Source organism: Rhododendron vialii, chromosome 2a (genome assembly GCF_030253575.1).
Source record: "Rhododendron vialii isolate Sample 1 chromosome 2a, ASM3025357v1".
NCBI lineage: Eukaryota > Viridiplantae > Streptophyta > Magnoliopsida > Ericales > Ericaceae > Rhododendron > Rhododendron vialii.
The window spans coordinates 23,170,311-23,182,308 of NC_080558.1; the positions used below are offsets into that span (position 1 = coordinate 23,170,311).

At 38.6% G+C, this 11,998-nt stretch overlaps 2 protein-coding genes across 3 annotated transcripts; one reads left to right on the top strand and one right to left on the bottom strand.

Moving 5' to 3' along the window:
- Positions 1-225: 225 nt before the first annotated feature.
- LOC131316641 (protein AGENET DOMAIN (AGD)-CONTAINING P1-like) lies at positions 226-5,541 on the top strand. Of its 2 annotated transcripts, none has more exons than XM_058346072.1 (2): positions 226-703; positions 5,080-5,541. In XM_058346072.1, the coding sequence occupies exons 1-2, from the start codon at positions 294-296 to the stop codon at positions 5,120-5,122; spliced, it is 453 nt and encodes a 150-aa protein (XP_058202055.1). In that variant the 5' UTR covers positions 226-293; the 3' UTR covers positions 5,123-5,541. The 2 variants fall into 2 exon arrangements, with proteins under 2 accessions (XP_058202055.1, XP_058202054.1); XM_058346071.1 differs by having other exon boundaries at positions 228-699.
- A 3,680-nt stretch (positions 5,542-9,221) lies between these two features.
- On the bottom strand, positions 9,222-9,936 carry LOC131315950 (dof zinc finger protein DOF1.5-like). The gene has a single exon (XM_058345201.1). The coding sequence runs from the start codon at positions 9,870-9,872 to the stop codon at positions 9,396-9,398; it is 477 nt and encodes a 158-aa protein (XP_058201184.1). The 5' UTR covers positions 9,873-9,936; the 3' UTR covers positions 9,222-9,395.
- Positions 9,937-11,998: the final 2,062 nt, after the last annotated feature.

Consider the following 11,998-nt stretch of genomic DNA (forward strand, 5'->3'; position numbering starts at 1 on the left):
TTTTAGAGTTTGGAGGAAATTTGTACTCCAAATTTACTTTTGGTCCTCCGTTTTTAGAGGACCAAATTTACTTTTGGAGGACCAAACTCTAAAAAGGACGGTGGGTCCCTCAAAGATTCTCCCAAAAAGTAGAAAAAGTGAAGAAAAAGTGAAATAAATTACAAAATCTCCCCTCAATGTGTTACATCCATCCTCTATTTTGTATGGATTGGAGATGCTCTAAAGAAAAGAACAGAACAGAGTTTTCCACCGCACCCTCGGGAAAAAAAACCCACTTCAACACACCCACCAAAATGACCTATCGCCACAACCAAACCGTCGAAGTGATCGGAAATCAAGAACCTTATAAGTGCTCCTATTACCCAGCAACACTCCTCGCCGCAATCGGAAAAACCCGGTACCTGGTCCGGTACCAAACCCGGTTCACGGACGACAAGTCAAGACTACTAACCGAATCCCTTCGCGGTTCGGAGATTCGGCCGGTCCCGCCCGAGATTCAGGCTCCTGGGTTCGCGGCGGGGGAGCGGGTCGAGGTCTGCGCCAACGGAGGGTGGTGGGTTGGGAGGGTTGACCGGAGTGTGGATCCGGTTTACTACGTGCGGCTGGATGGTGACGGGAGTGAGTTGCGGTGTCCTTTGTACAGAGTGAGGAAGCACTTGATATGGGATGATGGGAAGTGGGTTTGTTCTGGAACTGGAAGTAGGTAATGAACGAGTTCTTGATTACTATTATTTCTCTTTGACATATATGGCTGGTTTTGGGAAAAATAAACGAAGTGGTTTATTTGTTTTTGTCTTTGTTCAAAAAAAAAAAATCGTATTTGTTTATTCTATGTCAATTTTTTTTTTAATTATTGATTGGTCTTAATTTTTGGAAAAGTTAAAAAATATGATCGAAACTCAATTTTTTTTGAATAAAGACAAAAATAAGCCAAAAAAAATTGTCTTTTGTCTTATTTTTGTTATTCAAAAAGTTATAAGTTTTTTATCATAATTTTTTACTTTTCCGATTAAATTTGACTCAAAACTAACAAAAGCCATAAAAATTTGAATAAAAGAAAATAAATAAGCTACTTGGCTTATTTTCGCCAAAACCACTCATATTCTTTGTTTTATGGGCGTAAGTGTTGTTAGAATAGGTAGATTAGCAAGACGAGTCAAACTCATGACCTCCTTACACTGGCACCTATGTTCACCTATGACGCTGCTCTTTCAGATATTGTTCTTGACATCTTGTTATGTTCATGTTCTCTCTTCGTGGTCTTTGTTAATGAAAGAGTTCTTGATTTTCTTGTCTCTTTGACATAGTGTTTGTTTTTTGAGCGATAGTTAGGAAGTGTTGTTAGAATAGTTAGATTAGCAAGAGGAGTTGAACTTCCAACTCCTTACTTATGGCACCTAAGTTTACCCTTGATGATGCTCTTTGAGATATTGTTCTTGTTATGTTCATTTTATTTTTTTTGGTAAGTAAATTTTATTTCACCAAAAACTGCGCAAGAAGCTACAAAATCTCATAGGGGCATACCCCTGGCCCAACTATACACCAAAACCAAAGAAAAAAAGAAGAAGCTCTCTATCTACAATTATTTATCCCAAAAATTCGAGAATCAAGAAGCCAATCCTCACACAACCCCCTATTTTGGGCATGGAACGTCACCGTACTCCAAGAACTGAGTTTTGCACGAACAACATCAAAAATTTCATTAGTAACCTCAGTAACACTCCTAGATCTGCCCTGGAATATCTTGGCATTACGTTCCCCCATAAGAAGTAAATAGAAGCAGCCAATGACAGCTTGTAAATGGTGTTTCTAAACCCTTTACCTGCATAACTCTGCACAGCCCAAGCAACTTCTCGAGATGAAGGCAAGACAGCCTTGTGAATACCATTACGGGTACGAATTTGCTTCCATATGTCAGAAGAGAAGTGGCACACAAAAAAGAGGTGATCATGTGACTCCACATCATCCATGCACAACACACAATGAGGGCTCACAGCTACACCTCAACTAAACAACCTATCTCTAGTGGATAGCCTGCCTAGAATGGCAAGCCATTCTATAAAACTCCAACGAGGCACTCCTTGACTAAACCAGACCATGCTATACCAAGGTTGGATGGGATTGCGCTTTCGACGCACCTCCCAAGCAGATTTCACCGAGGAGGAGCCATCGGCAGTTAGGGTCCACACAACCTTATCACAATCAGAGGTGGAAGACAAAAAAATTTCAAGAGTATTTCGGATAATGCTGAATACAGCTCTGTTCCTTATCCTTGGCACTTCCATTGTCCTTGATCAATAATAGAAGCAACTTTAGCACGCAAAGCAAGACCCCGATTAGTTATCACAATCTCCCCAAATTGCTGGTATAACACTCCTAAAGGGTGCCAATTATCAATCCAAAGGAAAGTATCATTACCATTGCCCCAACTTTGGCAGGTAGCTCTCAGCTTCATCAACTTTCGCATTACCCAAGAAGCCTTACTAGGACACTGAATCCCCCATAAACTCTGTTCTTGTTATGTTCATGCTGTCTCTTGCGTGGGTCTTGTTTTGTTTTTCCTATTTTTGTTTTTCTTGATTGGCTAGAACCAGAAGGGGATTTTGAATGTGCTGTTAAATCGGTTACGTTTTTGTTTGTGCCGTGTTTAATATTGATAAGTAAGTTCTCTTTTTGTTTGGCCTTTGGTTTTGTCAAGTGGAAGGAAAGTAGAACCAAAGGTTGGTAAAGCCTGGAACTTAGGGTTTGGTTTTAGGTCTTAGTTTCGAAACTTTCTTCAGTGTTATCATATGGTCACTTATGCCAGTTTATGTGGGGATTTGTCCTGACTTTAATAAGAGCCATACTGATGGACCGTGAGATTAATTCCTAGGGGTTAGCCAAGGTGTGCGTACCTTTTTTAAAAGTCGGCCGACTGGTCCCCCACCTAGGTTCTAGGTGATGATCCAACGCCTAGATTAGGCAAGCCGACTAGTTGGCGCCTAGGCAATGGTGGAGCTACTAAGGGGCCCGGGCCCCCCATTTTTTTTTTGTGTGTGGAAATCCTTTTTGTTGTGCATACATATAGCATTTTTTTTTTTGGGTTCAACGGTCGGGGGATTTCGGACCAGCTTACGTGCACCTCAACTATTTTCCTCTCTGGTTTGGTCAAAGGCAGTCCATCCACGCTGAGATTAGGGGATTCACGAGGAATTTCTCTCTGTTTTTTTGATAGGCAACACAAGTTTTATTAAGAACACTTGACAAAGGGTACATCAAGTGAGGGAAAGGGAGAGGGGAATCCAACCAAGGGTTGGATGAAAAAGAAAAGATGGGTCAAAGCCCACCGACACCGCGAGGGCCAGACCCCAAAAAATAAAGCCAAGAAACCACATGGGCCTGGCCCAAATCACGAACCAAAACAAACCCTAAGCCCGATCTATTCCAAACACCAGCAACAACCAAGAAATTTCTCTCTTGCGGCCTGACCCCAAATTCTTAACTTCTTGTATTTATGGACTAATATAATTTATTCACATAAGTTTTATATTTCATGTATATCAATCAATTTGATTATGATTTGAACACCAACATTTTATTGGTCGGCTACTTAAAGTTTTGAATCATAAACTTTGGCTTCATAAACTTTGGCTAAGGTTTAACCTTCATTCTTTCGTAGTAATACGATAGCTATAAGAATTAATAAATTCTGCTTCGCGGAGCTGTTGTGGTGCGGCCATTCCCACCCAATTTCTTTTCATTTTGATCACACTAAGTTATGGTGAATGATACCGTGCGGTAATGATCTGCGTGTCGTTGAACGATGTGATAGCAACAATACTCGAGATTAATTCTCCAATTTATCAAAATCGTTCTGTAAAAATTTGATTGACTTGATTTAGTCTTGAAAAATCATGGAACCAAAATTTCATTCATAGTTCGGCCCACTCTAACTTTGTTTCTGGGCTTCGCCACTATGCCTAGGCACTAAGCAGCCGGGTAGTCGGCGCATAGGTGCTAGGCACCCTTTTTTCGCCTGACTAGCGCCTAGCAATTTTTAGAACACTGGTGTGCATAAGGTGACATCACTAACATGACAAATTCATGTTTGTGGATAAAACGAGCAACCCAAAATTTTTCTGGTGATGGATGTGAGGTGCATTGTCTGTTATACAAAGGGAGTAAACTTCTGGAATGGGAAGATGGGAAATCGAATTGGAAATGGTTATGATTTTCTTGGTTTTGTTTTTTTGGACTTTTTGGTTTTTCTTGTGTTTAATTGCTTTTGGGTTCTGGCCTGGTTCTGTGTTGGTTGCTTCTGTTTTGGTGGTAACTTGATTATTAGTTTTGGAGCTAGATATCATAAAAGAAAGGGCTTTGGAATTTCAAAATCAATTACACTGTCATGTTCGTATTGGATTGGTGGAGGGATGAGAAAAAGGAAAAAGGATGAAAAAAAAGAGAGTTAAAAACTTAAAAGAAACTAATCTGTCCCCCTTTTAAATTAGGTTATGAAAATGGGTATGATTTTCTTGGTTTTATTTTTTTGGAGTTGTTGGTTGTTTGTGTTTAAATACGAGAAATTAAGTCCTCGGATTTTTCTTTTTCAGGCTTATCTTTCCAAAATAAATCTTTACTAGTAATTTTATTTTTCTTCAATTTTCTCTCTTATATAAGGTTCGAGAGGAAAAATAGCTTCTGACAGGTTCTTGATATTTAAATTTGCAAATCCAGGAAAATGACAGGTACTTGTTTGATTAGAGACCTAAGTTTTTATTTTGTTATCTAGCTTTAACTTCTTTTATTTTCAAACATGAAGTTTCGTTTCATACCTCGTAATCGTATACTTAACATAAATGCCATGACTTCAAATTCACAAAAAGATATGCAAACTTAACTAGGAGCTGAATGCTTTAAACTTTTATTTTTTTCTCTTTTTTAATTCGTTTGTTTATTTGTTAATAACTAATTGAGGTTTTCCCTGGGTCTCTTTAGGACATAAATAGTGTAAATTAATGGTCTTTATGTTCTTCTGTTAAGCATAAATTTGCTCTTATTGTTGGTCTAACCACTGGGGAATTAATCTGTATTTGCTTGCAGGCCTCAGAACTTTGAAGCAAAAGATGTGGAATGGAAGGGTTAGCTTAGAAGAGAATCACAAATTAGCCATGTTGCAGCTTGAGAGGTAGCTTAGGGAAGCACAATGGTATGAATAGTCTGCTCATTTTTCTTCTATAGGTGATGGGGTCCAAAACTTCTGTGATATGCTTTGTGTTTTCCACAGAGTTGGAAATGTTTGTTTTTTCACAAGTGAGAAGAAGACAGAAACTTTGAGACAGTGATTTGAAATTCTGCATTGGATAGATGGGCCTTTACCTGTAGTGGTTACATACATATTGTGCGTAAAACGTCCAGTTAGTCTTTTTGTGTTCATCTTGATTTCATTTCCTCGTCCCTTGTAACATATCTATCGATTACTTCACAATAGGTTTGTCGAGGATTTGCTAAGTGAGAACATTTGGTACTTGAACATATTCAGTTTTTGCACTTCCTTTTCGTCTATATCTAGTCCTCTTTCTCTTTTATTCAAAGAAGAGACTGTTTCATCGGCATCATTTTGGTATCCTTTTCTTTCTTTAGCCTACCTGAAAGACTAAGAGCAACGTGGGCTGGGCTGTGCTAGGAACATTTAGACGCGTACCCAACATGGCGTGACACGATTCTAGGTTTGTCTAGCAGGGCATGTGCACTAAAATTGCTTTGGGTTAGGCCGTCGTTTTGAGTCAAATGGAACCGAGTGCGGACAGTAACATGGGGACGCTTCAGCTCAAGTAACGTGAATTCTTTTTATATCTCTATGCTGTTCTCCCTACTACTGATTACTCGATTAGTTTAAGAGCAACTTTGTAATTTGAGTGTAAGGTCTTCGAAATTCAAATAATTGACAATTGAATAAGTGTCAACCTAATCAGTATGTACTCAAATGAGAGTGATAAGCTACCTATACTATATCCGTTGTCTTCTAAATTTCTTTTGCGTATCGAACCGAATTCGTTCTTAAACTTATTGTGCTATTGCAACCATTTGACAATTTTTCTTTAGAGACTTTGCTAGCACGATTGAACATGAATACGATACGAGCACGATTAGGCATAACACGGTATGAGGTCATGGGTTGAATAGTGCCCATGACTTGGCGCCCCATTGCAATTGAAATGGACGGGGTATGCCAGGGACAAGGGGTTGGGACTTTCGGGAGTCCAGCCTATATATATGTGCTGGGCTGGATTTTCTATTGCGGGCCTGCCGCCTACCGGATATGCAATGTGGGCCAAAGGGTCCAGTAAACCAAAGAGAGTCTCTCTCATGATAACCCTTTTCCTATTCCAGTTCATGATGCTTTTTTTTTCCAGAATTCTGTATATGCTCTTGGATGGTTGGACTTGGATCAGATGCCATACCACTCGATTCTAACCTTACGGTGTCATTTTCAGTCTAATAAATTGATTGAAGAAACCTGACGTCTTAGAGCGACAAGGGTTCATGCAACTCCCTGTCTCACTTATTTATAGCGAGTACGGGTGTAGCGCTTAGTTGATTCCGAGTGATCGAGCATGAGATTCGAACTCGTAATCTATGGTATCAGTATATGGTAAATCCTATATGAGAGGCAATTGAACTTCGTGGGTGCGATGAGCATTCGTGCAATTTAATTTCCGTCTCTGATATTGGTAGTAATTACTGGTTGTAGCCCTAAGGTGAGTATATGGTAAATCCTATATGAGAGGCAATTGAACTTCGTGGGTGCGATGAGCATTCGTGCAATTTAATTTCCGTCTCTGATATTGGTAGTAATTACTGGTTGTAGCCCTAAGGTGATTCCTAACAACTAAGAATGAGATTTGAACTTGCGATCTCTGATCACATAAGTTAATACCACTCCAATATGAGGGGCTATTGAACTTCATGGTGCACTGGAGCACCAAGTTCTATCCTGGAGTTCAAGTTTTTTTTTTTATGTATTGGTGTTATAGCTAGGAATGGCAACGGGGTTGGACGGGTTTTTGCGTACCCCAACCCGAAAATTATTACACGGCCCCAACCCCAACTAGAGATTTTTTGGGTATCTCCGTTCCTGCCCCGATCGGAGAACGAGTTTACCCACCTTGCCCTGCACCGTAAGAAATTTAAAAAATTTGGTAATCTAAAAGCAAAATAAAAGAAAATAGTTATAAAAAAAGTGGTAGTTTAGTATAATGGTGAAAATATAAAGTTAAGAATAAAGTTTTTTTAGTATAATGATAATAATATTAGGGTAAAAATGTTAAATTTTAAGTATAATGATAATTAAATTAGGATAAAAGTATAATTATATACTGGAGTATATAAATATATGTCGGGGCGGGTAATATCGGGACATATATTTCGGGACGGGTTTGGGACGGGGTACTTCCACCCCGAACCTGGTCGGATTTTGAAATTTTAACCTCGACGGCCCGACCCCAACCCTATACCTGAAAATGAGTTGGAAAACCTGCCCCATTTGGAACAAGACAGGTCCGATTCCCATCCCTAGTTATAGCTTACGTTTTGAGCTATTGAGTCATGTGAGAGTCTTCTCATCTTTCAAAGATTTCCATATCATTCAATAGTAAAATATGTACAGAAGCATAAATAAATACTAAAATGCAGATGAGAACAAAAAGACTAGATTTATAGGGAGGGGTGTAGGGGGATCGTGGGAGAGGAATACAATTCTTTTAGGTCTTATTTTGGGCGCCTACATTTAATGATTGGTGGAAGAATTATACTCCTGGACAGAAAGACCCCCGAGTACATAAGATCGATGTTGAATATGTGGGATGGACAAAAGTTGGAGTAGGTTTGTCAAGGGACTGGATTAGATGGATCCGATTTGATACAATTCAAATTCGATTATTATCAAAAATTCGATATGATAATTTGTTTATTCTGAAAACTGACGAATTGAATTCGGATATATCTAGTTAATTTGACGCATTTATGAATCCGATCAAGTAATTTTACTTTTGGAATTTTGGAGTGTTGTATATTTGTATGTAATTCCAAGATATCATTAATGGATTTTGGGATTGAATGTTGATTTTTGAATAGGTTAAATGGATTGGATTGAGTCGGGTTATCAGATTGGATAATATCCGGTTTTTGAATTTGCTTAAAAGTTGGATTCGGAATAGATTCAAAGTTTTTTTTGATCGAATTCGATTGAACCCGGCCTATTAATAGGTTCGGGCTTCATACAATCATCTCAAGGTGCCCTTACACCGTAGAAACTATATATAACCCATAGGGAATCATGAACGGTAAATGTGAAACTTTTCAAAAGGGTCTGTTTGATCTTTATTATATATGGACGTTTGTTTAAAAGGACTAATAGTAAAAGATATATATGATCTCATAGAACAATAATGAAAGTGACTAATAAATAGTACAACTCTCCATGGTATTGTATATCCTACGCTTTGTGCGTTATGTACCGATAAAAGTTTTATGCGGACGATAACAATTTTAATCCGACATCGAATAGATTATCCCCTGTTAAGATTTGATAGTAATGCGAAAATGTAATGTCTTAAGATGGAGTATATGTAATCCCATTGGATTTATAGTGATGGAAAAACCCCAAAATATTATTGTATATATGCTCCACACTTTTGTGGAGTACGTTATTATATATATGCCAGATTTATTTTTAATCCAGACTGTAAAAGTTTTCATCGAATTGGTTGATCCGATTCACTTCTGGTCAAACGGCCCTTGGGCCCTATTTGTTTGGGCGTAAAATATTTTTTGATAAAATATTTTATCTATTTTCTAGTGTTTGATTATATAACAAATGGGAATATTTTTTATTAATTGGATGAAAATGACTTACCCTTAAATCTTCAATAAGTTATATTTCCGAAATGAACTCACTACTTTCTACTGCAATTTTCATTGCTTAGTTTCCTCGATCTTCAGTTCTGACCCACGTTCAACTCTCTCTCTCTCTATCTCTCTCTCTCTCTCTCTCTCTCTCTCTCTCTCTCTCTCTCTCTCCCTCCACATTATTTTGTCAATTTCTGAAAATATTTTTAATGTGCCAACCAAACACCAGAAAATAAAAGTTTAAAGTTTATTTTCTGAAAAAACATTTTACATTGTAAAACATTTTACATCGAAACAAACGGAGCCTTAAACACAAAAATTTCATATCCGACTAATTAAAAGCCAAACAAACAAGACTTTACTGTATTTAGATAAGCACATAGTAATAAACTAACATCAAGTTGAAGATAGAGACGACTAAGACAAGTTGTATGTACACCACCGCAATTTACAACTTTTTTTAAATCGTTTTTGTATTATTGCAAAAAGTAAATAAATTAAGAAGAAGATCAACAACTTTGACCGCCAGCAGTGGTGCTCCTCCGCCTCTTGGCCGGAAAAACATGGTGGAAACCGCCTTGTGCTGCTAGTTGCCACCCCTCCACCACCCCATCAAAGTCAATCTCTTGCACCCCCGAACCAATATCAAAGAAGCAACTTTCCGAGAATCCTGGGAGCCCCCGGCACGGGGGCTTATTTTTCCGGCGACCGGCTCCAACGGGAACGTTCCTGAGGGCACCGCCGGCAGTCCAGTACCTCTGGCAGCCCTTGCAGAAGTGTCTTGGTTGATTAACGTTGTAGTTGTTGAAGTAACAAAACTTGGTCTCCATGCTTTTGCATCTAGGGCATGGTATGATCTTTTCCGGCCTTTTATGTTCTGTTGGTTGATCAGATTTGGTTGGTTCGTGATCTTTTTCATGTCTATCTTTCACTGCAATTGTTGTGCCAAATAGCTTGATGCCTTGTGCCTCATGAACATCAGCCATGAGAGAGAGAGAGAGAGAGAGAGAGGTTTATGTCAATGGGAGAGGAAATATGGTTGATGGGGAAAGGTCAAGTAGAAGCTTATATATAGGGGAAAGTTTAGCGATACAAAGATTTTTTTACACATTTGCACAACCAATCACATCGATTAGGAACATCTCAGACTGTGCAGTTGCACATACTCTCTCCATCCCACCAATATGTGTCATTTTTAATTGTTAATCTTCTAATTTTTAATGTTCTATGTGAATTTTAAAAATTTTGTTTAATAAACCTAATGAAATTTAATTTATCATACAAGATCCATATTGCATACATAATGTTGCTGATATAAATAAATGTCTATGCTACTTGAAGGGAACAATTTACATTAACTCGTAGTTCGAATATGTAGTTCTTTATAATTTCCTCTCTCGTATTTTTTTTTTTGGTCTGGAATTATGAGACTTATGCCTTGTTCTCTTTACAATTCAAAAAGAATTTTTCAAAAAATTTCCCCTACTTCTAACATTTTTGTAGAGACCTATGTTTAATTTATTTAATTTCAATGTTTATAATTGAGGAAAATGAAAAATGTGATGTGTTAAAAGGATTTGGGACTAATGTGACAACTTGGTATCAAAGCATAGGTTTAGAACACCTAGAGACCGTAGGGAGGCGTTTCGTCTCATGGGTTCAAAAATGTCGTGCCTTCTAACACAACTTGTGCATGCTTGTGTGACTAACCTTCATGTGACTACTTGGCATTGCATTTTTAATATAGTAGAGTAGTTATTAACCCGTGTTGGAAAGTTGGAGGCTTTGACCTCATGGTAATAGTATTGTGGTTAATAGTTTTCTTTTCTTATATCATGTAGTAAGATGCTTCCGAAAACGCGTGATAGACGAGGTGGGGCCTGAAACCGGGGTGGTCGTGGCCATGGGGTACGTCTTGAGGATGAGGTTAGTTAGCATGAGGAGAACCCAGGTGGGAATCCTGGGGTTGGGGTCGGTTGTGGTGTAGGAATGCCACCCAATCAGACTCAATTTGCTAGGGATTTCGTCGCAGGACTTACAACTACAAATCTTTTAAACCAAGCTCCTAGGGAGAACGTTGAGGATCGAGCCATGGTACCAATGAGGGAGTTTAGCCGTAGAAATCCTCTAGTGTTCGACGGGACTAATAGCGACCCTTTAGTAGCCGACCACTGACTAGCTCAAATCTGCAAACTCTTTAGAGCTCTCAATATCACACAAGACAACCTCCAATCTTTCACCCCTATGTGTATTGAGGCCCATATTTCGCTGGTTTGAGCTCGGTGGAGGAGTATCTCATTCGATTTCAAGGATTGGAGCTAGGGCTTGGAGGATCCTTTGAAATTGTCCTTCAATCTTGAGGTAGGGAGTTCTAATTTACAATATATGTTTATGACTTGTTTCCTAGAGCTTGAACCTTGCCATTTATTGTTGTAGTTGTTGTTGAGGTTGAGGTAGTTGAGAAACCCATGAAAATCAGCTGAGAATTTGCTCGAACAACCTTGGTATCGATACCGTTTTCCTTGGGTATTGATACCTTTGCATTACCAAACCTAGAAAACACATTGGTATCAATATCATTATTCATGTGTATCGATACCCTTGCGTTTGGAACGCTTCTTAACCCAATGGTATCGATATCATTTTGTTAAGTATCGATACATGTTGCTTAAGGACAATTTTCATTGTTTTGCTCCATACTTCACCGTTTTGGTTTCCAATCACTTCCAACCTATTCAAATACCTCTCGAGTGACCCTTAACTTGATTACTCGTGTCTCATGACTTCATTGAACGTTCTCATAACTTTGAAGCTCGTTTGAACATGATTTCAATTCACAAAAATCACTTTATATATATAACTTGTGTTTGAACGGTACAAATCATGACGATAAAAGGATTTTGAAACTTTACAGACATGACAAGAATATTCAGGACTCATCGACGGGTGAGTGCCTGGCAGAAGACATCGGAGTTTTTTAATTGGCCCGGCAGGAGCTATACGCTCATATTGGATACTTCAAGACCTTCCAATGAGAAAAGTGCCTGATAGAGGACATCGAGGTCCTTTAATTGGCCCGGCAGAAGTTTCGGCTCAAGACACTTGTACGAGA